At 41.9% G+C, this 26,346-nt stretch overlaps 1 protein-coding gene across 4 annotated transcripts in view; it reads right to left on the bottom strand.

The window, feature by feature from the left end:
• phkb (phosphorylase kinase, beta) overlaps nt 1–26,346 on the bottom strand; it is an 89,935-nt gene that overhangs the window by 4,057 nt on the left and 59,532 nt on the right. For 3 of the 4 annotated variants that reach the window (XM_053616773.1, XM_053616771.1, XM_053616774.1), the window contains 12 exons: nt 17,464–17,519; nt 16,175–16,268; nt 13,365–13,448; nt 12,078–12,182; nt 11,866–11,948; nt 11,697–11,787; nt 10,895–10,953; nt 10,601–10,763; nt 10,417–10,498; nt 8,773–8,830; nt 3,406–3,496; nt 567–769 (listed from right to left, as the gene is read on the bottom strand). In XM_053616773.1, the coding sequence (XP_053472748.1) occupies nt 567–769; nt 3,406–3,496; nt 8,773–8,830; nt 10,417–10,498; nt 10,601–10,763; nt 10,895–10,953; nt 11,697–11,787; nt 11,866–11,948; nt 12,078–12,182; nt 13,365–13,448; nt 16,175–16,268; nt 17,464–17,519 (1,169 nt within the window). Of the gene's footprint in view, nt 1–566; nt 770–3,405; nt 3,497–6,464; nt 6,556–8,772; nt 8,831–10,416; nt 10,499–10,600; nt 10,764–10,894; nt 10,954–11,696; nt 11,788–11,865; nt 11,949–12,077; nt 12,183–13,364; nt 13,449–16,174; nt 16,269–17,463; nt 17,520–26,346 lie in introns of all 4 variants that reach the window. The other variant, XM_053616772.1, reaches the window with a different exon arrangement.

The raw sequence follows: 26,346 nt of genomic DNA, 5'->3' as shown, positions 1-26,346 counted from the left end.
ATAATAATAATAATAATTCCAAATTCACACCATGGAACAAACCATCACTACGAACTTTCTTTCTACAGTAGAAACCCTTCTGTAACTTACTTTACGTTCTTAGCAGATTAAAAACCTCCAGTCGCATGACACCTCGGAGTAATTTATTAGAAATATTAACTCATTAAATCAACAGTAAAAGAATCATCTACAGGCTGCTGTTATGAAGCTTGAGTTGATTCATTTCCTGTAACTGCACATCGCTGTGTAAGTGTTTTATTCCTCTTGTTCCACAGCAAGCTGTCTATTACGTTATTTTTTAAATGTAAAATGTCAATAAGCGTAAACTCCTCTGAAGATGTCGGAAAACGGTCGCAGCTTTACCTCTGACCCGCTACCGTCAGAGCCGCTGTTCTAGAAAATGAATCGACACCTTCTGACCAATCAGAATCCAGAACGTAGCAGCGCTGTGGCGTGGTGTAACTAGATACGGCATTTCTTTTCTGTCATGCAGTTCGGTTGGAATGAACGAGTCGGTGAAGTGGTTCAAATGGAGTTAAGGACTGTTTCACGTGTCGGTTTGTTACCCGATGCGGATCTTGAGCATGCCGCTGAACAGCTCGGGGTTGTTGGAGATGATCCAGCCGATGTGGATGACGAGCTCCTGCTGCAGCACGGCCTCTCGCTCGCCGTGAGGACTGCACTTCCTGTAAATGATGTCCTTAATGACAGCCGGAGACAGCGGGTTAGAGATCACCTCCTCCTCGTGTCCAAAAAGACCCAGAGTCACCTGGTACAGCGACGACAACAAAATAGTTAACTCTCAAAATCATCCACTCGCGAATGGTGAATTATTTTGTCCATGCTCTGATGTGTCCGATTTCTCCAAACTAATTCTACACTAAACCAGTAAAACATTCCAAAAGCCAAAAGTTCATAACCACGGCTGTCTCGTCTCGTCCCCGCCGTTCCGTTCGCCGCTAATCTACGTGTTTCTTCTGCATTTGAATAAAACGTCTCACCTCGTCGTTTTATTATTCCAGCCCGAGCGCTTTTAAACTCGGCCCCGTGACCCGCAATTTATCCAGAACAGACAGCAGGCAGATTTGTGCTCGTAAAACCCCCCCCAGAAGGTCTCGATCCCTTTCGTATTTTTTGCAGGTCTCGTCTCTAAGGCTTAAGCACCGCAGCCTGCATGGCTCAAATGTGGACTGACCCAGTTTTCAGAACAAAACTATGTTTCAGGCTATTAAAGCGTTTTTTTTTTAAAAAACTGCCTTGAGGATGCAATCTATATGCAGATTTCATCCTCCTGGAGATTCAGTCTAATAAATCAGTTCGGGACTGTCGGAGGGGGAAAAAGGCCTGCAGTTAATCTAACGCAATTAATCTGAGAAATGGTATAGAACTGAAAACATACATCCATACATACATATATATAAAAATATATATGTATGTATATATATAAAAGAATCAGTTGGAGTTGGGATAGAGAGAGCACAGGACACATCAGAGCTTGTACAGTATACAGCAAATAGTATTTTATATAGTATAATATAGTGTATAGGGGGTGGGACGATATATCGGTATGATGATGTACAACGATCAGGGAATCTCAAATATCTGCAGGAAATGATTAAAAAACGAATTTTCAGAAAACTGTCAGATGTTCCAGTTCTGTCCAGAGAACAAATTAGTCGACGTTTTACTGTCATGTGATGAAAAAACTGACGAATTACAGTACACTCATGGCCTGATGACCGAACTGTAATGAGCGAAATTTGTTTTTGCTGTAGCCTGAAGGCGTTTGGGTTTGAGATCAAAAGATGAACATGAGAAGAGAGTTTAGAATTTCAGCTTTTATGTCCTGCTATTTATATGTAAACGATATGGAACATACCGCATTTTGTATCCGACCACTCAATTTGTGGATGAGCAAAAATATTGGAACACGACGGGTGTTTCTTGTTCCCAGGCGTGTCCTGTTAGATCGAATGTTTAAGCAATAAACAGCTCTGAACATCTACTCTTGGTTTTATCCTTCAGTTTCACCTGTGAAGACCGCATTTGTCGTTAAAAAAGGATAAACCAACAGGAAGATCAGAGAGCCGTCTATGGGAGAAAAGGGAGCTGATCAGAGGCATTGCAGAAACATTGGGCAAAGCCAACACAACAATCTGGAATGTCCTGAAAAAGAAAGAAACCGCTGCTGTAAATATATATAGAGTGAGTTCCTATACTTTTAAAAAAATTGGGTGGTCTGATAAAAGGTTGTATGTTTTATGTTGTTGAACACGTGTAGATGTAAACACCAGGAAATGAAAGCTGAAATCCTAAACTCTTGTCTCATCTCCATCTTTTCATCTCAAACCCAAATGCCTTTGGTGTACAGCACAAAAAAAAAAAAAAGAATTTGCCTTGCCGTTCCAATAGTTTCGAATGTATTTACTCACATTCACACACCAATTTAATAACCATTTAATAAATAACTCCGTGTTTCATATTAACGACAAAAAGAAAGTGTAAATATAGACAAAAAAAGATCGGCCATTCAGTTAGGACAAAAGTAACAGAACCCTAGAAAAGTAGGAGGAGTTAGAGCGTGTCTGTGGTAGCTGCAGTGGCTGAGCTGCGTTACTGCGCCGCTTAGGACGCGCTCTTTCACTGTGTAGCGTGGCTAAATGCAAATCTACCACGAATGCGCTCGGTAGTTCACGGCTGATCGGCGTTCATCGACATACAGTACGAAGAAACATCAGCAAAATGTTTGTAAATCTGGTGTGATTTTTTTTATTGGGGTTGATCTACGAGGCTGAAAATACAGGAGCATCCTCGCAAATCCCAGTGTTACCCCTGGTCCTTCAGTGTTTTTTTTTATTTATTTTTTTAAGTAAAAACATTGAGAAATCGGGGTTTCTACATTGTTTCGATAAACTTCTGAAGGCAGAAGAATGTGGAAGAAAACGTATATCGTTTCCCCTCTGAAGTGTTATGTCCCTCTGCACTAGTTAGCTCATTTGAGCTGTTCACTAACGCGCTACATCCATCACCATATCGTCTCACTCCTACATTTACATTTACGTTTATTCATTTAGCAGACGCTTTTATCCAAAGCGACTTACAAATGAGACATATGTTCTCCTAACAATAAACCATTAGCATTAGCATTAGCAGTGTGAACAGCTACGTTAGCAGCGTACAGAGGATTAGAGATTGAACCTATCGAACTTGCAGTGAAACATGCGCGTTTGTAAATTTAGTGGAAAATACATACACAAATGATCAGTGAACATTAAAATGTTGTTGTTGTTGGGTTTTTTTTTTTCTTTTATACATAAAAGTTAGAAATACTTCTACCATTTCTACCGCTCTACATTTTTAAACTGGGGTCTTTCTTTGGACCTCCTGATCTTGGTTCCCACTTACCTGCTTGCCATGCACTAAAACGCTAGTAATACTCGGAGCAAGGCTGTCCACTAGCTTAGTTAAGAGACTGGCAGCAAGACGTACAACGGACCTGGTGAACAGAAACACATCATCCCACACGGGTTAACACTCACAGCCCGGCTGAACAGGAACATCAACAGCAGGAAGTTCTTCATGTAGTACACTGGAGTGAGTAATGTATTCACGTCAAGTTTAGCACTCGGGAAAGCTTTCATTTCCTTTAATACCGCTAGCAGACACGATCCGATACCCGGGATCAGCATCGAAACAAACGAGAATCATTTTTAAAAGCGGCGGATCGAATGTCAGAGAAGAAGAAGAAGAAGAAGAAGGAATTCAATCCGATCCTGTAATAAATGGGGGGAAAAAAGAGAGACTGGAACTGGATTTGGAAAAGATTTGTATGTTTTGAACTGGAAATGTTTACACATTGAGACATGACTGTATTTCTTTGTTAGGACTGATTTGATTATATCTATAGTTAATATACGTTATTATATTTGCAGTGGAAGCGGTTTTGTAGTAGTTTTTAAAGGGGTATCCATATCGGCTGATAGGAGATTTCAGTATCGGGATCGTTATCGGGAAAGTAAAAATGCTATCTTTATCTTTACGAAACTTTACACGACTTCAGATCCTGAACTTTACAACCGGAAAGCTTTATTTCATGAGCGTTTATTTCCACCACCATCAAAGGCTGCTCGCCGTCCCTCCGTCTCTCTCTCCGTCCCCCCGGTCCCTCCCCCCTCCCCCCCCGTCTCTCCGTCTCTCTCTCCGTCCCCCGGTCCCCCCCGTCTCTCTCTCCCCCCCCGTCTCTCTCTCCGTCCCTCCGTCTCTCTCTCTCCGTCCCCCCGGCCCCCCCCGTCTCTCCGTCTCTCTCTCCGTCCCCCCGGTCCCCCCCCCGTCTCTCCGTCTCTCTCTCCGTCCCCCGGTCCCCCCCGTCTCTCTCTCCGTCTCTCCGTCTCTCTCTCCATCCCTCCATCTCTCTCTCCGTCCCCCGGTCCCCCCCGTCTCTCTCTCCCCCCCGTCTCTCTCTCCGTCCCTCCGTCTCTCTCTCCGTCCCCCCGGCCCCCCCGTCTCTCTCTCCGTCCCCCCGGTCCCCCCCGTCTCTCCGTCTCTCTCTCCGTCCCTCCGTCTCTCTCTCCGTCCCCCCGGCCCCCCCCCCATCTCTCCGTCTCTCTCTCCGTCCCCCCGGTCCCCCCGGTCCCCCCCGACTCTCCGTCTCTCTCTCCCCCCGGTCTCTCTCTCCGTCCCTCCGTCTCTCTCTCCGTCCCCCCGGCCCCCCCCGTCTCTCTCTCCGTCCCCCCGGTCCCCCCCCCGTCTCTCCGTCTCTCTCTCCGTCCCCCCGGTCCCCCCCTCCGTCTCTCCGTCTACTCGCTCAGCCATGCGTGCGTTTCAATAACCGGCTAAATTAACGAGCGTTCCCTACGCACGGCGCCTTCACAATGAGCCATTAGCGTCCTCGGGTCGGTCCCTCAGGCAGGAAGTGGCGCTGAATGACAAACGTGTAGTGGGAATATTCAAGTCCAATCGTTCTAAAGTCTCAGCGATTCGTTCTCAAAGGATCCCTTTAAACTGTAGAATAGACTCCAGAATAGGTATTTTAATGTTCACTAATTTATGAGATGTGGAGATTCGTGCGTTCTGTAGTGGACACGTACACCGAGAGCTGGGCGATAATGTCAATTTACACACGCAACCAATCACGAAACAGGAGGCGGGGATTACCGTAGCCTCATTTACATAAAGGAGTCTGGTTTGGTCTAGCACTGTAGCTTATTATATATTTAATGAATCTTTTACGCAGCACGATTCAATATGTAAGCGCTCTCTCATCACACTTTCGTTATCAGAGTATTTTCCGAAAGTATCGATGTCGTATCGTTTCCATATCGCCCAGCTCAAATTAAATAAATGAGGGAGGGTGCGAAGCTCAACACGACAACGAACACGCTTCACTAAATGAAAACGGTAAAAAATTAAACCGAGTTAAATTTGAACATTTTTTCTCTTCCCTTGAGCCCACCATCGGTTTTCCAAAACGACCCGCCGGAAGTGCACGCCCCTGCATTTTCTGCGAAAGTTTTGTAGTAGTATGAATTACTTTAATAATAATAATAATAATAATAATAATATTACAGAGCTGCCAACATAGAAGGGAAATAATGTGCAGTTCCCGAGTAAAAAGCAAAAAAACACGACGTTCACACGTGTCACGCATTTTAATGGTTTATACGTAAGGGATAATCCAGGGCTAGGTGTGCGCTACACGATTTTAACGCCAATCAGAATCGAGTATTCGGACAATTTGGGATCATTAGATGTAACGTTGTGGTGCGACCGGGAGTCGAGTTATTTCCCGTCTTCATTTACGTCATCGCAGCGTTACAGGTACTCCCTCACCACTACCTCTCTCTCTCTCTCTCTAAATAAATTAATTAATAAATAAATAAACAACACAGCGGTCATTTTACCCAGAAACCAGAAAGTGTAAACCGGTGAACACTTTCCTGGGCTGATTAACTTCCTAAAGTTCTGACACTGGAGACTCCTTCCATAGATGTCAAATAAATGTTTCCTTTAAAAAAATAAATCAAAAAAAATCAAAGATATTACTTTGTCAAACCGAGCATTTTAAAAATACGTTTATCGCGACGAGACGAGCTGTAGGAAGGGGGCGGGGCTTCCATCTGAGAGTCCCATCTGGGGGGCGGATTCTTTCGATGTACTTCTGAGTGAAAACTCTTGTCGTGTCAACGCACTCCGACTGAGCTCCTGCACACGATGCGTAAAGGTTGGCAGGTCTGTTATTATTAGCTTCAGTTACTGATCTATCTTCACACACAAGAACCCATTAATCACAGGTGTAAATTAATATAAAATGCACCATCATCATCATCATCATCATCATCATCATCGCAGCTCATCAGTGAAGCGTGCTCTCCTGTTAATGGAAAACTTGGTGATGTTTCACTCAGTTTCGACAGATATATAAAGAGAAGCATGCAGAAGCAGTGACCCCGCCCCCCGCGCGTTACCTGTTTACCGTGGACCAACAGGGTCGTTATATGAGGTGCTATAGAACTGGCGAACTTCCGAGTAGCGGCTGCTGCGCAACGCACCGCCATCCTACACCAGGTTAACATGTTCGGAAATGAAATTCATTTTTACAGGAGAGATTTCAATCAAAAGACAGAAAGAACAGACAAGAGAAGATGAGTGCTGAGACGTGGTGATGTCATGCCAGTGCCTTGAACTTGTGCTGTTTTGTTTTGCTTATAATTAAATTGTGATTTCTCTCTCCACCACGTTTGATTCGGATAATAAAGAGCGCTGTTAACGCGTTCATTCATTAAACAAACAATAAACGCACTGTTAGACGTTTCAGAATAAGCGGTGCATTGTAAAAGAAGTCACTTGCTCCTGGATAAAATTCAAGGCTAGTGGCATTATTTATGTGAGCAGGTGAGTTATATATACACATAGTTGTGCCCAAAAGTTTGCGTACTCCTTGCAGAATCTGCTAAATCTCAACACTGTTAACAAAATAAGACGGATCATAAAAATCCCATGTTGTTGTTTATTTAATCCTGTCCTGAATAATCTATTTCACATAGACACGATAATAGCTGAATTTATAAAAAATTACCCTGTTCAAAAGTTTACACACGCTCGATTATTAATCCCGTGTGTCATTACCTGGATGATCCACGACGTGATGTGTTTATGTGTTGTGAGAGTTCTTCACGAGTCCTTTGTTCGTCCTGATCAGTTCAACCGCCCACTGTTCTTCAGAAAAATCCCCCAGGTCCTGCACATTCTTTACTTTTCCAGCATCTTCTACATATTTGAGCCCTTTCCAACAGCGGCTATATGATGGATATCGAGATCCATCTTTTCACACGGAGGACGACCGAGGGACTCGTACACGACTATTACAGATGGTGCGAACGTTCACTGATGCTCAAGAAGGCAACACGACTAACACGTTAAGAGCCGGGGGGTGTAAACTTTTGAACAGGATAATCAGTGTAAATTGTTAGCATTTTATATTCTGGGAGACATCTTATTTAACGTCTGAAGGGCGGTACTAAATGAAAAAAAAGATCTTTAAACAAAAAAACACTGATCATCCTGTTCAAAAGTTTACACCCCCCTGGCTCTTAATGTATTCTGTTGCCTTCTTGAGCATCAGTGAATGCTGCAAGGGGTATGCATACTTTTGGGCACAACTGTATGCATGTGTGTGTGTGTATATATAACAAGTTTTTAATATCCTTTCAAAAAAATATACACCGCTGTTGGAAAGTTTTCAATGAAATCTTCCATTTAATGCTAAGCAAAACACTTGACAAAACAGTAGCAAGCTATCACGATTCACCGTGTGTAATTTCTTCTCACCCACTTTCCAAATCTTATTTATCTATTTATTTATTTACATTTTAACTGCAGAGGAAACAATAGAACTGGAGACTACTCTCTCATCACTCATTTCTCATAATATTTTCTATATTAACCTTCATGTCATCTCACAGGTTCTGGCATTATTCTGACACAAACCCTCCAGTATGTATTATAAATACTCATGCAATAATAATAATTATTATTATTCAACAGATATTATGTGGGTAAAGAGTTAATAATTATCGAATCGATTTGCTCAGGGTGCTACAGTAGAACAAAAGTCGAAATCAATATCTGTATTTCAGTAAAGGGTTCAGAGCTAGATGAAGACAGGAGGACAATCCAAAATAGACTAACTGGCCAAATGTGCTGTAATAAAAGTATGTGCACCCCTGAATATCACACCCGTATGTGGTTCCTCCACAAACTGTTCCCACAAAGTCTGAAGAACATGATTGTGTAGAACGTCTCTGTGCGCTGTAGCATTACAGTTTCCCTTCACTGGAACTACGAGGAAGCAAATGACACACAGTGCACAAAGCGAGCTCCATGAAGGTTGGGAGAAGGTAGAACAAGTGTCCTGTACAGAACCCTGATATCAACCCCACTGAACACTTTTGGGATGAACTGGAACTGGAGTCTCCTCACATCAACATCAGAGCCTGACCTCAACCTCACTAACGCTCTTGTAGCTGAATGAACACAAATCCCCACAGCCACGCCCCAAAATCCCCACAGCCACGCCCCAAAATCCCCACAGCCACGCCCCAAAATCTGAGGAATAAATCTGGAATGGAACGGTCAACAAGAACATATGGGTGTGATGGTCAGGGGTGCACATACTTTTGGCAGAAATGAATGTTCAGTAGTGTGTGTGTGTGTGTGTGTGTGTGTGTGTGTGTGTGTGTGTGTGTGTTTAGGGGGTATGAAGTGAAATCTGACCAGAGTTTCCTGCTGCCTGCTCTCCTGTAGATCCGCTCCAACTCGGCGTTCAGGAACTCTGGAGACGCGAAAACAAAACCAGATTATTATTCGTCTCTCACACCACAGCACGGCTGAATTCGTGAATCTGATTGGGCAGAAGGCGTTCGTTTATTATCATTTTTGTAGAACGGCACGACTCGGATTAACGCGCTCGTTCTAATACGTTATGGTTTCCATAGCAACAGCTGATCCACAGGGACTTGTATCGCGGACGCGCCGCATAATCGAATCAACCGAACGAACACGTCTCGTTTAAGGAAGAGATTCATCGCTGGTTTATCAGCAGTATTTTCACTGCTGTATCGAACACACACACACACACACACACACACACACACATACACATACACACGAGCTATTAAATGTCTAATCATAATAATTTATGTATAATCATTTTTAAAGTACTTACAAGTACCTTCATTATATTTTACTCACTTAATTATTATTTACTATCGTTATATTAATAATATTTCATAAAGTTCATTTCACAACTAATATAGAAACAGCTGTTGTGTTTATTTATTGATTGAGTGATTAATAGAGTTCGAGGTGAATGCATTTATTCATTTATTTATTCATTCATCTACTCATCTAACTTTCTATCTAGTTATGTCTATCTATCCATCAATCTTTCCTTCTATCTATCTATCTGTTTATGTCTATCTATCTATCCATCAATCTTTCCTTCTATCTATCTATCTATTTATGTCTATCTATCTATCCATCAATCTTTCCTTCTATCTATCTATCTGTTTATGTCTATCTATCTATCCATCAATCTTTCCTTCTATCTATCTATCTGTTTATGTCTATCTATCTATCCATCAATCTTTCCTTCTATCTATCTATCTGTTTATGTCTATCTATCTATCCATCAATCTTTCCTTCTATCTATCTATCTGTTTATGTCTATCTATCTATCCATCAATCTTTCCTTCTATCTATCTATCTATTTATGTCTATCTATCTATCCATCAATCTTTCCTTCTATCTATCTATCTGTTTATGTCTATCTATCTATCCATCAATCTTTCCTTCTATCTATCTATCTGTTTATGTCTATCTATCTATCCATCAATCTTTCCTTCTATCTATCTATCTGTTTGTCTATCTATCTATCCATCAATCTTTCCTTCTATCTATCTATCTATTTATGTCTATCTATCCATCAATCTTTCCTTCTATCTATCTATCTATCTGTTTGTCTATCTATCTATCCATCAATCTTTCCTTCTATCTATCTATCTATTTATGTCTATCTATCCATCAATCTTTCCTTCTATCTATCTATCTATCTATTTATGTCTATCTATCTATCCATCAATCTTTTTTTCTATCTATCTGTTTATGTCTATCTATCTATCTATCAATCTTTCCTTCTATCTATCTATTTATGTCTATCTATCTATCCATCAATCTTTCCTTCTGTCTATCTATCTGTTTATGTCCATCTATCTATCCATCGATCTTTTTTTCTATCTATCTATCCATCCATCTATGGATAGAATTAGAGGCTAATTCCTTCATTCATTTATCTACTCATCTACCTATGTACCTATAGTAAGTGAGTGTGTGTGTGTGTGTGTGTGTGTGTGTGTGTACCATCTTTGCTGAAGAAGTCTGGACCTTCTTTCTTCAGGAGAACACTAGCGAGCTGCGCCTGGCTGGCGAGACAGACACAGTCCTGACAGGAAGCACACACACACACACACACACGTCACACAGCGTACGAGACGACGCTACATCACTTTAATCAGCTGGGATAAACGCTGAATGCGAGACTCACGTTAAACTTCTGCAGGATCTCGTGCGTGGGTTTGTTCCTCCACTCGTCGATGTCGATCTCGGGCTGCTGCTCCAGGTCCGAGACGTTGGGCGTGCTCGTCTGACGCTTCACCTTTGAGTGTTTGGGCAGCTCCAGCTCCTCGAAGCTCTTAAACTCGGGAATCCTTCAAGGAGGAGAAACACCGATCACGACGAGGGATTAGATCAGGGTTAGATTTCATAAAGCTACAGCAAACATTATTTTACTTAATAATAATAATAATAATAATAATAATAAGATCAGGCTGGTTGTTACTCTGCCTCGTTGACACGCAGAAAATCCAGCTGCTCAACCACAGCTCCGGAGATGAGAGTCTACACACACACACACACACACACACACACACACACACACACCAGTCAATACACAATGTACCAGTTACAATTAAAGGCTGAATAAAAATACACACAGCATCATGGCCATTATATCTGCCTGCACTCTAAATATCAATCAATCAACATATTTATTTATTTGTTTGTTTGTTTACTTAAGGAAATAGAAGGAACAGTTCACACTTGATACGATTGCAGTTAAAGATATTAAACGTGTATTAAAAGAAGAATAGAATAAGGGAGTTTATGTCCCTGGTCATATTCATCAGCATTAATCACTTAATAGATGAATACATTTCTGTACTTTTTTATAAACTGACATCAAAGTGCAATAAACGTGGCCACTTCTAAACATCTCATCACTGTGCTTATATCATCGGCTCTATCGGGACATACATATCCAGGTTTCACTCAAAAACACGGATTATTATCCAATTAAAATGTATTACACGCCGGTCATCTTTAAATGTACGTAATGCACACTGTTAGAGAGAGAGAGAGAGAGGGAGGGAGTGTGTGTGTGTGAAAGAGAGGGAGTGTGTGTGTGTGTGAGAGAGAGAGAGAGAGAGAGAGAGAGTGTGTGAAAGAGAGGGAGTGTGGGGGGGTGTGTGTGTGTGTGAGAGAGTGTGTGTGAGAGTGAGAGAGAGAGGGGGAGTGTGTGTGAAAGAGAGGGAGTGTGGGTGTGTGTGTGTGAGAGAGAGAGAGAGAGAGAGTCAGGACCTCACCTGAAGCCTGTCGACGTGAACTTTGACCCCTCCGATGTTGCCCTTCTTGAAGGAGGCCAGCATGTCCAGTACAGGGTTGAAACGGCTCCCCCTACAGGACACCAAGAGACATTACAAATGAAAAGTGGTGTATTTTATTGAGTGTGATTGGTTATAAATCGAGTCGTACTTGATGTTATCCTCTCTGATGAGGACGAGGAAGAGCGGGCGACCCGGCATCTTCCAGCACTGCCTAATGAACTGTAGAGCGTTCTGTGTACACACACACACACCGACACAAATATGTACGACTGTAATTCTACATGAATGTAAATGATATTAGTTCTTGAACTGATCACATGACCCGAGAGCTCAGCCAGGTGTGACATCACAGCAGCTCACCTTGATGTCGTCGATCAGTAGCAGGACATCGTGAGACAGGTAGAAGTCGCTGAGGTCAAAAACGATGGGGTAACACACCACGGTCTTCCCTAGGATGCGATAAATCTGGCAACACAGAAAGAGTTCCAAAATGTTGTAACAAATAAAAGCAGCAAAAAACAAACAAACAAACAAACAAACAAAAACTTCTCTGTACCTTTAACCTCCACCGGGATTTATAAATATGCATGAATATGCAAATTAGGAAACACTCCCATGTCCATCCCTAACAGCTTAATATCATTAATACTAGCTTTCTTGGTTAGCTAGCTGGCTAACTGCTATTAAACTACATAGCATGTAATACTACACCGTTACCATAGCAACTTAGTTTAGTGCACAGGTTTCTGTTTTTTTTAACCTCTCATCCGAGACGTGATTGGTCCAAAACTGATTGTTTGTTTAGTGACATCACAAAATGAACTTGTATGTAGCTCCGCCCCCAAATCAGTTTTAATGAAGACGCACAACTCAATAGAATCGGCTATGTTCAGGAAGACTTTAAATCTGTGTGCGAGTGTGTGCGAGTGTGTGTGTGTGGTTCCACTAATAACTGATTTTATCTCGCCGTGTCCTTCATGCGAGACGGACACACACAGAAGGACAGACAAATATTTTACCTCAGCGTAAAGCTGCGAGTAAAGATAACACCTGCCGAGTTTACGGCTAGCGCTAACGTGCTAACCACACCTACTGATTTTGCTAACATGCTAATCACGGTAATGATTACGGTAGTAATTTTACTGACTTTGCAAGTCGTAAAACTGACTTTTTCTGACTTTAGCGTTTTCATGTCGTTAAACGCCCCGCCTTCTCTTACTGATATCAAAATCACAAATTTCCGATCAAGTTTAAATGCGGCAACTCTAGAACGTTCCGCGCTAGCTCCCTGTGCAGCTGTGCGCGTTTCGGCGGTCTGCATTTCTTCAGCGGAGGCGCGTGACCTGTAATTAAATCGTTTCGAATCAATATTCCGTGTCGCCAGCGTGTAATAAGTGGGACGAACCGATGCAGAGCTTAAAATGTTCGTATGATAATCGCCTTCTCTAGAGTTCGACTGAACAAAATGGCTGCCGAGGCGCTCTGAAGGTGGTGCTTCGTTGTTGCCTGGCAACCGCATCCAGGAAGAAAGGAAAAAAAAAATGGCCATGCACGTCTTATTTCACCGTGAGCTGTAAAGCGCGTTACTACAGCTTGTGTGTGTGTGTGTGTGTGTGTGTGTGTGTGTGTGTGTGTGTGTGTGTATACCTTACAGGTCCCGATACAGCCCACCGGTCTCTCTGGACGTCCACTTAGACCGAGCTTCTTATTGATGGCCAAGAAACGATACGCCTGGAAACACACACACACACACACACACACACACACACACACACACGGGTATGTGCAAGCTCAGCATGATACACACTGTACGAACTGCAGTTGTATATAGAAATCCATATGATTGCACAATGCAGCGTGCACACACACACGCACACACACACACACACACACACACACACACGCTAAGTACTAAGACCAAGAGAAGAGACAAACTCTTTTCCCCTACAGAGCCCTGAGATCTCCTGCGTACTTTATGGACATCTGGACGATTTGAAAGCGACGTCTAACCCGTGGCACGTCAGAGCCAAAACGTTGCCGTTCGTCCGATCTACAAACTGAAGCGCAAAGCGTTTAGCGGTTTCGCGCGCGCGACGACGTTAAACACGCTGACTAGCTCACATTCAAAAGTATAACTATAAAAGACACATGAATACGGTCAGGCGAAACAGAGCTACGTGTAGATCTGAAGACTACGTGAGAGCGTGTTAGTATTCGATAACGGTCTAGATCAGATATCTAAGTACGCGATTTGAGACACAGCGCTAGCTTGTTTAGTCGGGCGGAGTCGCACTGCGCTCATTTCTGAGGACCACTGCAGGATACGTGCATCAGACGTCCCGGGTCTGTGTAGATCAAAGCAAGTAGAATCGTTCTTCATGGGAGGAAGGTTTCTGGTACCCGAGCTTTAAAATCGTCTTCCACTAAACCTCGGAGAAATCTCATCTCTCTCTCTCTCTCTCGCTCTCTCTCTCTCTCTTGCTCTCTCTCGCTCTCTCTCTCTCTCTCTCTCTCTCTCTCTCTCCTCCGAGCTCATCTTCTCTCCCAGTGACATCACTCCTATCAAAAACACAGCAGGTGTCTCTTCCCTGTTTATATCTCAACTCCATACTGTTTTTCTACTCGTGACACTCCATACATGGAGGAGAGACGGACAGAAGAAGAGAGAGAGAGAGCAAAGCGAGGGACACAGAGAGAGAAGAACGGTAAGGGGAACGCGAGATACTGAGTCTGAGAAACACTGCTGTATAAAATCTATATTCCGTCATCATATCTCTGCAGGGAAACCTCTGTGTGTGTGTGTGTGTGTGTGTGTGTGTGTATGCTGTCAGAATTTGTGATGGTATCAGAGCACCACTAGATGGAGCTGTGTGTCTCTGGGACGTTCAGCTCGGCACGACATCTCACACACAGTCTCTCACACACACAGTCTCTCACACACACAGTCTCACACACACACACAGTCTCACACACACACAGTCTCACACACACACAGTCTCACACACACACAGTCTCACACACACACACAGTCTCACACACACACACAGTCTCACACACACACAGTCTCACACACAGTCACACACACAGTCACACACACAGTCACACACACACAGTCACACACACAGTCACACACACAGTCACACACACAGTCACACACACACAGTCACACACACACAGTCACACACACACAGTCTCTCAAACACACAGATACACAAAGACACACACACACACACAAACCCTTGCTGCAGAGAAACTGCCAAGAAACACATATGATGCAATTTACAGACTGGTGTTTGTGTGTGTGTGTATGAGTGTGTGTGTGAGTATCAGTGATTATAATCTGAGTAAGACAGGAGGGTGTGTCTTTGAGTGGGACAGGTGTCCGTATATATTTGTTTGGCACTACTGTGGGTGTGTCTTTGAGGAGCAGAGGAGTGGGTGTGTCTAAATGGGACCGCTGTGGGTGTGTCTAAACGGGACCACCGTGGGAAAGTCTTTGAGTGGCAGAGGTACATTTGAAATGATTCCACCTAGAAGCACACTTTTGCTCAGACCTGTCGGTGTGAGTGCGTCTCCAGCGTCACTCTGCAGAGAGGAGGAGCTGAAGTGAAGAAGTCGTGACTGATCGGATAATTAGCAGGATAACGTGCTGGGTAATCATTAGCCTGGATTCCAGGCGCTGATCTACAGCCCGCTATCAGAACACATGTCTGAACGTCTTTCCCAAAAAAAACATCAACACACACTATTTTCAGCTCTTTCCATCAGGTTCGGGCGGGGTCGCTCCTCGTCCTCATCCGATCGCTCCATCACTCGATACGTTTTCACTTCTTCAGCCACGGACTTAACGAACCGTTCCTCTAATTTACGTCGAGCTTGGGAGGTTTTACCGAGACCACGCCCTGTTTAATTCTGCATTGTGATTGGTCAGAAGGTGCTGGTGAATTCTCTGACAGTAATGCAGCTGCAAATCGCAGGATCATTTATACTACAGCTCTGGTTCGGACGCGTTTCTATAGTAACCACTCAGAGACGTTTTACAAGTTTAACGTGTACGGAAGGAGTCTCCAGTGTCAGCGCGTCTCGGTTAAAGGCGAGTATGAATGGATTTAAAAGTACGATGTTCTTTAAGCAAACTGCTGTGGCGTAAGAGGAATAAAGCACTTCGGGACGCAATATTACTGAAAATCGCTAAAAATATCTAACTCCAAGTGAGTGATTACGCGTTTTGCGACGGCCATGTAGGTCTCGGCTTCGGCTCGTGAAAGTTGATCAGATTCAAAAGTTTGTACGCTGCTTATGCTTCTGTTTAAGAGATCACTTACCTTAAAGGGATGCCGTCTGTGTGTGTGTGTGTGTGTGTGTGCGTGCGTGTTGCACGCATGTGTTGCATTGATCATGTGACCTCATCTCCTGTGCACTGAATAATGAATGTATTCATTAATGCTGTAAAATACCTTCACAAGCTCCTGCTGCGGCCAAATCTGAATGGGTTCCACCTGCTGAGGGGTCTGAGTCTGAATACCGTACGTGTTCAAGAAAACCTGCAACCTAACACACACACACACACACACATTTAAGCTCAAAATATGATTTATTATTCAGTATACTTATGCAAACGAGATACAAAAGCTATCTCCCTCTTGTATTTCTCCTTCACTTGTTTCTCTTAATCAAAAAATTCACGACTGATCCGGAAAAAACCCGGTCCCGAACGACTGCTTCAACGATGACTCAGTAGCTAGAGTACACAAGTTAGCAAGAACAACAGATTAGAGACTCTCTTTAGTGCCTGAAGCACTGCTGTTACCATCACCGTGTGATTTATTTATTTATTTTTTAAATGGCAAGAGGTTGACGTTAGCAGAAACGATCGCAAACGCCGCGATATCGGGAGGAGCGTAGAATTTTCCGATTCACGTGTCGGACACGAGTACGGCTAAAAGGTCTCGTTTGCCTACAAACGTCGCTGCGAAAGACCGTGAAGAACAATTTCGTGCGATCGCGATTTCGCCGAGTCGAGTAGTTTCCCGGGGAAAAAACAACTCCGCACACTGCATCGCAAATTTAGAAAAAAGCCGCAGCAAAACCAAGCGCCGCAACAGTCACAAAAAAAAAAAAAAAAAAACACACAACGCATCGAAATCCTGTACGGACCGATTAAAGGAGGAAGACATGATTGCTGAAAAAGAAAGAAATAAATAATAAATAAATAGTAGAAATTTCCAGGTACTGCAATTTCAGAATATTTAAAAAAATAAAAAAAAATAAAAAATTCACCCAACGTTTATTTCTGCGCTTGCTGATCTTTTATGAAAACAGAACAACTCGACTTGGATCACGCCGAAATGTCCTGCAGTGGACTTCTTTTCGTTTTTTGGATTGTATTCATGAATATTTCATTTCCAAGCTGTGCGTCTAAGTAGCAACGATTAAAATAAAATGAGTCAGTATTTTTATAATGATCTGTTTACCTGTTTAGAGTGTGCCAGGGGAAACAGAAATGAATAATAATAATAATTAATAATTAATAAAAACAGGTTTCCTTGTTCATTTCGAAAGTAAAAAAAACAAAACAACGTAGTGTTCATTTTCGGTCGTTCTGAAAGGGGGCGCCAATATTTTTGGAGTAGTAAAAAAAAAATAAATAAAAAAAATAAAAAAAAGAGAGAGAGAGAGATCGGAACAGAGATGTAAAGAATGAGCAAGAAATAATACAAACACAGCGTTAGACAGATGGCTGTACCTCTGACTCTCGGCGATAAGTGCCACGTGGATCACCACATCATTCTCGATGGGACCCTGCGGAGAACAACACCACACTCATCAGATTTCTCTCTCTCTCTCTCTCTCTCAGTGGAGTGTGATGATGGAGAGAACATCGAGTACTTTTTCCTGAGGGATAAAACACCGTCTGTGACATTTCAGAGCTCACCAACATCAACATCACAACTGGGGACGGAGTAAAGAGAGAAAGAAACAGAGGATATATATTTTTTTTTTCTAAAAAAAGGTCTGATTTATAAACACAAAGGAACGATGGAGACGAGCGGAGGGATGGAGTGAAAGAGATGATGAAGAAACCCTCATTTTGGCTCATTAGCGCTCGCAGACGAATTTCATTTCAGCGCGGTAATGAGCTGCTGATTGGTGGCTCCGTCTCGGAGAGTCTGAAAAAAGAAAAACCTGCTCCGAAATAAAACCTACAAAATGTCCGCCTTACTTACTGACTTACTCCTGAGCTGACAAACATTATCGTCACACACGTTCATGTGTACGGATTCGGATTCATTCAACTAGCATGCCGCTAAACCGATGGCTAGAAAACTTCCGTCATTGCTCTTCGCTAGCGATAGCCTGCTAGCTTAAATCAGCTAACGTAACAGAATGATAAAGGTTCATCATATTAGCTAGCTGCTCAGAAATTCTGAGAGAACTTTTAATAACATTTACAGCTCATGCTAGTACGGGCTAACCTTACAGGATTTCTTACAGATCTTTATAACTTTGATTATAAATAAATAAAGATTTCTGAGAGGATTTTAAGGGTTATATTTAAAAGAAGTTCATAATCTTCGCTGCTAAGGCTAGCCAGCTAGCTAACATGACCCGGGTCTGAGAGTTAAGCCATATACATGTTAGCATGGTGCAAAACATTCATTAGCAAACATCATTAAACAAAACTGTCCTGAGACAGGAGAACTTTTATGTGAACATTTATTTAATGTTTTAAAACCTGCTAATACATAATCACTAGCAAAAATGCTAACGATACACCATGATCATGAGCATGTTATTTCTGCCATTTTGGTTAGTTTTCCCATAAGAGCTCCTGTCCCTGTCTGTGTCTCTCTCTCACTCTCTCTCACACACACACACACACACACACACACACACACACACACACACACACACAGAGGCAAGGGGAGAAATAAGAGGCAGAGAAAAATCCTGTCAGGTTAGCTCATGTTAGTTAGCTCATGTTAGCAAAGAATTGAGTATTTATTTTTACGATATAATTTAAACATCTAATCAGAAATCCCCTTAAGATTAGCCTGCATCTGCTAGCTAGCCAGAAGATGATTAATAAAAGACTTTATGAATATAGTATAATATTAAAAGAAATTCAGAAATTCTGTCAGCTTACACTATAACATGATTAGCCAGCTAGCTATCAGGTTAGCACCATCAACAGTGAAGGTTATGGAAATGTATTTAACTTTATTCTTTCATCTTGCTCATGCTAGCTTGTGAGACCTAGCTGGCTAGTGTTAGCAAAGTTGAAGTATAACTTCCCATCCTCTCAGAAATCCTGTCAGGTTTATATCAAAGTTATTATTGTCAGTGGTCCTGGCAGTTTAGCGTTTATTATCCAGTTAGGCTTTCTCAGAATTCCTGTTCAGCTAGCTAATTATTAGCTATATTTTAGCTAGCAGGCTAAGATGATTAACGTTTTTAGGATATGACTAGGTTAGCTTAGGTTAGCCAGCTAGCTAGTATTAAAGGACATGACATTTTATGTTTATGACTTAATAATCCTTTCAGAATCGCTGTCACGGTAGCTAATAGTATAAAAAGTTAGCTGTGACAGTTATCTAAATTGATGTTAGCTAGCCAGCTGTAACGTCCGTATACATTATGAACCTTTATTCAGATCATCTGAAATTCTTCTACAATTCCGTAAGGTTCATTTTAGCTAGCTCATGTTAGCCAGCTAGTTAGAATCCGCAGTAAAGTATGTGGATTTTTAAGACTAATACTTACAACTCCTTCCAGAATTGTTTTCAGTTTGAACATTTATGTATATACGGCATGATTAGCCCGTGTTAGCTAGCTTGCTATGTTAATAGTTATGAACATCACAGTGACAGATATTGTCTGGAAGATACGGCGCGGCTAATGTGCATCATTAGCAAAAAAATTTCATTTCTCTTCCCAACATCTGTTGTGTTTCACTAGAAAACTTCTCTTTGAGTCAGAGATCTGATAATGCGTTAATGTGCTACTATGCTAACACAGCCTGTTATTTGTGGAAAGATTAATTCGGCTCCTTTTCTGTTGAAAGCTTTGATGATTCAATGGCTAAAAATGAAAAACGGAGAAAGAAAAAAAACTTGCCAGATGCCAGTTGTGAGTAGCACGCTAGTTCGTCCTCATACGAGGCTTTAATAAAAGCCACCATTTTGTCTGACAGAAAAAAGCAGGACTTGGTTTTATTGCTCTGATGCTATTAAACGCATCTGTGTGTCTGTGTGTGTGTGTGTATATATATATATGTGAGTGAGACCGTCTCTGATTAATTGCTAGCAGATGCAAAACAAAACAGAGGAAATGGGCTTCATTAGCATGCCGCTAAAGAGCTTACTTGGAAATAAAAAAAGAAGCTGTGCGATAGATTGGAAATATTCGGAGTGATGGACGGAAAACGAGCGAGTGTTTCCATCTTTCTGGCTCGTTGATGAGGTCACAGACGCGCCGTCCCGTGTGTTTTAATTAGCACGGCGGCCATTTTAAGAATCTTCTCAAACACCTGAATGCACAGAGCTCGCTTTAATTAGACTACTATATATATTAAAAAATAAATAAAAAACCTTCGTTACTTTTGGGAATTTCCCTACCGTGATATTTTAAGCAGCTCAGGGACCATCGGTATTACCCAAAATTCTCAGTCGCGTCATACTCACGTACTGGATTACGGAGGTTTTTTTATTTTTTTTAAATAATGGTCAAACTGCTTCATGTTTGTGAAACCTAAACGTGCATTAGCGTGAAAAATAAATAAGCTAGCATGAGATGCAACAAAGAACTGCTGCTGAAAATCCAACAAATGAATAAATCAAACAGAAAAAAAAAAAATTAAAAATGTTAGCTAGCTAGCTAGCTAGTATAGCTATAAAATATGTAGCACTGGCGTAGCTAAACATACTGTACATAGATAAATAACTACCTTGCTGGGTAACAAACAAACAAACAAACAAACAATAGAAACCATCACAGAAATTCTAATGGTTTCCACTACAAATACCATTAGAAACCATTAGCTAACCAATTAAACCAGTACTATTATTGGTCCTTAATGCTATCCACTAGAAATAACATGCTGCCAATAAAAGGCAACAGATTACCAGTAGAGACCCATAGTGACCATTACAGTTTCCATTAAAACCATTACAAATTCTATTAGGGTTTCTATTGTTTTTTTGTAGCTATTTAGATCATAGCTAGCTGAATCCCCGTCACGAGACACAATCTTAAAACTGAGTTTCAGAGCTACGCTGTGTTCATGTCGTGCGATTCTGAGCGTGTACGACCTCCACTGGGCGTTTAACCCAGGTTCAGCATGACTCGGTGCAGACGATTTCAGAGACATTTTTAGAGAACACTGCTAACCTCCCACACACACTCCCCACTCTCACAGGGGAGCCGACGAGAACGACTAAACACACTGCGAAAAAGAAACAACACACACGCCACACTCGTGTATCGAGAGGAATACACAACGTGTCGGAGTCAGAGAGCTCACGGCACATGCTGATTCGTGTAGGATGTGGAGACGTCGGTGCCATGCATCAAACGCTGAGGAAGTGAAACACACCGACAAACATGCTAAAGACACACGGAGACACACACACACACACACGGAAAAAAAGATACAAGCTCCAAACAAACAACCAAAAAAAAGCAGTGCTATATTACACATTATACAACAGTTAGTTCTGACCGTGCGATCTGATTGGCTGAAATGTGTTCACCAAATACATATCCTCCTGTTGCTAAGCAACTCCAAGCGGTTTTGAATGATTAACAAGATCGAAAATGAATAATGGATATATTAGGTAAGAAACATACAACATGTATTCTTTTTCTACTTATTATTATTATTATTATTATATAGTAATGATGTTTATAGAAAGTTGCTCTAGAAGTGCAGATGGTCTTGGGACATTATAATTAGATAAAAAAACAAAAAAAACTATTTAATACTTACATGCATAGTGCCTTCGGGTATGGACAGCCAATTTAAGGCTTTTTTATTTATTTACATTTTTATTTTTATTTTATGAAAATATAAGCTGTACTTTAGAGCATTACTTTAACTGAATATACACCGTTAATCCCATTTCCGCTGCTCTCTAGACTGTTAGTCGTCATCAATGCAGCATATCTCCAGTGTAAATGTATGCATAATAAATAAATAAATAAATAATTTTTTATTGTACCAGGCTCAATGCCATTTATTTAAAATATAATAATAATAATAATAATAATAATAATAATAATAATAATAATTTAGTTTTTAAATAGAGAAACTTGCATCAAGTTTATGTTTTTTTATCTTTTAAAAAAAATATATTATGTATATACTACCAGTCACAAGTTTAGACACACTCATTCTTTATTTTTATTCTTTTTCCACATTTTAGAATAAATAATAAAGTCATCAAAGATCTGGAGTTACAAAAATGGAACTATGGGAATTATGTTGTGATAAAAAAAAAAAATCCAAAATAAATCTAAATAATTGAGTATTTTAGCATCCTCAAAGCAGACGTCTTTTTTGCCGAGAATTTCCAGAAACGTATTCTTGACGTTTTCTCACCCGACGTTTTCTTGAGGAATTTCCCTGAGATGTTTTTAAACAGTATTAAAGGAGTTCACACCGACGCCGGACTCTCATCGCCTGCGTTTCGGAAACAATTCACTCCGAGTCGTCCGTTTAAATAAAGATTTCTGTAAATAAAATGATCTCGAGAAACATTTCGGTCTCCAAACATTTAACTGGTATATTAAATATTCATTCATTCCTACACATGAGCAGTCCGTTTACTTTAATATCTGATCTTTAGAGAAAGTACTTTTAAAAGACTAGATACACTTATAAATAATTAATTCATGTAAAGGTTACAATTATAATGAATTATAGACTCCCACTTTCGGAATGGGTTTTCCGGATGACGTCCGGGTGGCAGGATTCGGATCTATACACACACACACACGAGTATTTACAGAGGGAGAGCCGGATTACATCTCCACACCATGCTAATGAAATAAACTGAAGATGCTGAGAACTGTTCAAAGCGCTGCTCGCTGTCGGTCACGTGACCCGGTCCGGCCGCGGAGACGAAAGCGCCCAAATCAGCAACGATAAATAAATAACCACAGCAAGGCCTTTTCCATCAAGTCAAACAGTCCACTTAGGCTAATCCATTTGCATGCAGAGCGGCGTAAAAAGCTCCCGACTGAATTTGACAAAGCAGAACGTTATTTGTGAAAAAGGAGCTCGGTCGGGAGTTCCCGCATGACCGGCCTAATGAATCCGAGCCTCGCGCAAATTAAAAGCACTCACACGTCACACGGCGGGGACGGCCGAGCCCCGGGGGGAGGAACGGAGACGTGGATGTGAGACATAACACAAACTACAAGTTAACTGCGCACACACACACACACACACACACACACACACACACACGCACTAAACCTGCACTAACCTCCACCCACATTCAGTGTGTGAGTACGCAGTATTCAGTACGCTGAACACACCCGGATGTCCAGGTACGCTTATTCCAGAATTACCTTTCATTCACGGCATCCCACAATGCACTGCGTTTTCAAAATAAACTGCAGTGAAGAAGCAGAATCAGCTACAATACCAAACATCCTCAGCCTTCTCTCAAGCAAAATTAAAAAGAGTTCTGGAGTGACCCAGTCAAAGTCCTGACTCCAACCTATTGAGATGCTGCGGCCGGACCGGACACCGGCCGTTCCTGTGGAAGTCTGATCTCCAGTTATCTCCAGGCATCGGAAGCATTTAGTGGCACAAACCAGATTTTAAGTTTAAGGGGGCAATTAATTTTTTCACACAGATGGATGGGTGATAAGTGTTGGATAATTTTTTTTCTTTGCTTCAATGAATTATATATATATATATATATATATATATATAAATTGTATTGTGTGTTTATTCGGGTTGCTTTTGAAGATCTAAAACTATTTAGTAGGAGATGTACACAAAAACAGAGGAAACCAGGATCAGCAAATACTTCTTTGTGTGTGTGTGTGTGTGTGTGTGTGTGTGTGTGTGAAAATTTACAGAAACTTTCTGATAAAACACTTCACACTGGCAGAAATAAGAGAATCGCAGACTTTCTGAACTCCATGGTGAGTGTGATGTTACGTAACGATGTAATCCGGCCCACGTTCCTGCTCTAACTCACTGAAACAGGTGAGGGTTTGGAGCTGGGATTTGATTGTGAAGTGAATTTTATACACAGCGAGCTCTGTGGCTCGAACTCACGTCTATTAGCTTTAGCCTGCAATCCTCACGACACACAAAGAGGAGGCTGAGGCACGAAAGAAATCAATTTACACTTAGCCGAGGAGAAGGAGAGGCTTAGACTCTTCTCTGTGTGCAATTCCTATACAGCAGGTGTGCGTGTGTGTGTGTGTGTGTGTGTGTGTGTGTGTGTGTGTAGGGGAGATGGAAAGCCTGATTTTAGAGACCGAAAAAATTATTTTTTTTCTGGCAGGGATAAACACACACTCACTCTTTTATATAAAACTGATAGGGAGGCGGGGCTACGTATGACCTCATTGTGTGATGTCACTCGATACGCTTGACGGTTATTGGGCCAATCACGTTTAAGCTTAGAGTCGCAACCTTTACATCACCGAACATCCGTACTAAGCTAGCTAGCTGACTCACCTAATGCTAGTGATGGTGGTTGTCATGGTAACGATATACAGTGTTTCGCTGTGAAATGACAGAAGAAGAAAATGATGATGCCGATCGAGACGCCGCTACTGATGAACGAGCGCAGGTTTAGCTGGCTAGTAACGTTCGCTAATATTAGGGGTATCAGGGTAGTAAGGAACGGGGGTGAGGGGGTTTTTATTATGAGGGTGTAGAGATGTTCATGAGACATTTTTAATCGCTTACTGGGCATTAACATGGCTTCGACGGAGGTGACACACCCACACACCCACACACACACACACACACACACACACACTGAGCTCGGCTGCTCTGCAAGATAACAACTGTGTCTTTAAAGTCCTAAACGCTTCCACAAAGTGAAAGCACGAATAAAACGCTGCAGTAGTTCTAGAATGTTCAGCTTGGTGTCAGCTCGGAGTGTGTGTGTGTGTGTGTGTGTGTGTGTGTGTTATATTAAATGTCACACAGTGCATCCTGACTCATGAACTCCATGCAAGAGATCAGAAAACGTCTCAAGAATGTCAGTGGACTGGTGTGTGCTGAGTGTAAACAGTGAAGAAGCTCTGAGACACTTTCTCTCTCTCCCCCCCAATCTATTTGTCTTCCTCGATGTTTACCAGAGTCACATCACCCTGCAGCTCTCGCCTGGTGTCCCACTGACGCTTAGCAGGGTTGAGCATGGTCAGTTCCTGGATGGGAGACCTCCTGGGGAAAACTAAGTTTGTTGCTGGAAGTGGTATTAGTGAGGCCAGCAGGGGGCGCTCACCCTGTGGTTTGTGAGGGTCCTAATGCCCCGGTATAGTGACGGGGACACTATACTGTAGAAACAGCAGTGTCTTGAGATGAGATGAGACGTTAAACCGAGGTCCTGACTCTCTGTGGTCATTAAAAGTCCCAGGACACTTGTGGTAAAAGAGTAAGGGGTATAACCCCGGGGTCCTGCCCAAATTCCCCCATTATTCGATCACCTCTGAATGGAGAACGGTGGTCGTTCTGGAGCAGTATGGCGTCATCACATCATCCAGGTGGATGCTGCACACTAGTGGTGGTTGAGGAGATTTCTATAAAGCGCTATATAAAGCTAAGGACTTATTATTATTATTATTATTATTATTATTATTATTATGGTTGATATTGTTACGGTCTCTCTCTCACTTTTTTCTTCTTCGCCGTCTTCATCTCTCCCTTTCGTCTGTCTTCCTCCCTCCCTCGAGAGGTCACTGCCAATTGAACTCCTCTTTAGCAAGAGGTGTGTGTGTGTGTGTGTGTGTGTGTGTGTGTGTGTGTGTGTGTGTGTGAGAGAGAGAGAGAATTTTTAAAGAAAACTCTGAGCTGGTGTTAAGCAGGTGAAAAAGTTCCTGCATCATTAATAATAACAATTTCACTGAGGAACACAATATTAAATAGAGTCAGCTCCATAATTATTGGCACCCTTCAAGACGATTTTCATCGACACAGAACTGACTCTGTGTTTGTGCAACGAACATCTCGGTCTGTGGATTTAAACCCTAATGAAGACGTGTGGTCTGAGCTGAAGAGGACAAAAACCTACAAATATAAACACGCTTAAAATGTCGCGCACGTGTCCTTCATCTTGTTCGACGTGACGGGAAGGGGCTCGACGCCGTCCTCTCTGCTCGTCTGTATCGGAATTCTGGAGTCGGTTACATTAATAAAATAATAAAACGTCCTCGTTTATCGCTTCAGGTTCGCTAATGCAGCGAGGATGAATTCTAACGAACTGAGCGATGATGGAGTAAACCTGTGACGATTTTTAATCACTAATCATCTCTTAACGAACTCCTCGAACACAGATGTTGCTCCGGCGTGCGTTTTATTAAAACCCAGGACCACGACGTGATGAACGCCCGTGGTGTTTCTGGATCCGAACAGAGAGATGATGAAAGACCTCGG

Source organism: Ictalurus furcatus, chromosome 27 (genome assembly GCF_023375685.1).
Source record: "Ictalurus furcatus strain D&B chromosome 27, Billie_1.0, whole genome shotgun sequence".
In the NCBI taxonomy this organism is placed as follows: domain Eukaryota; kingdom Metazoa; phylum Chordata; class Actinopteri; order Siluriformes; family Ictaluridae; genus Ictalurus; species Ictalurus furcatus.
The sequence above is the reverse complement of the archived record's forward strand: the minus strand, read 5'-3'. Positions and strand labels throughout refer to the sequence as shown.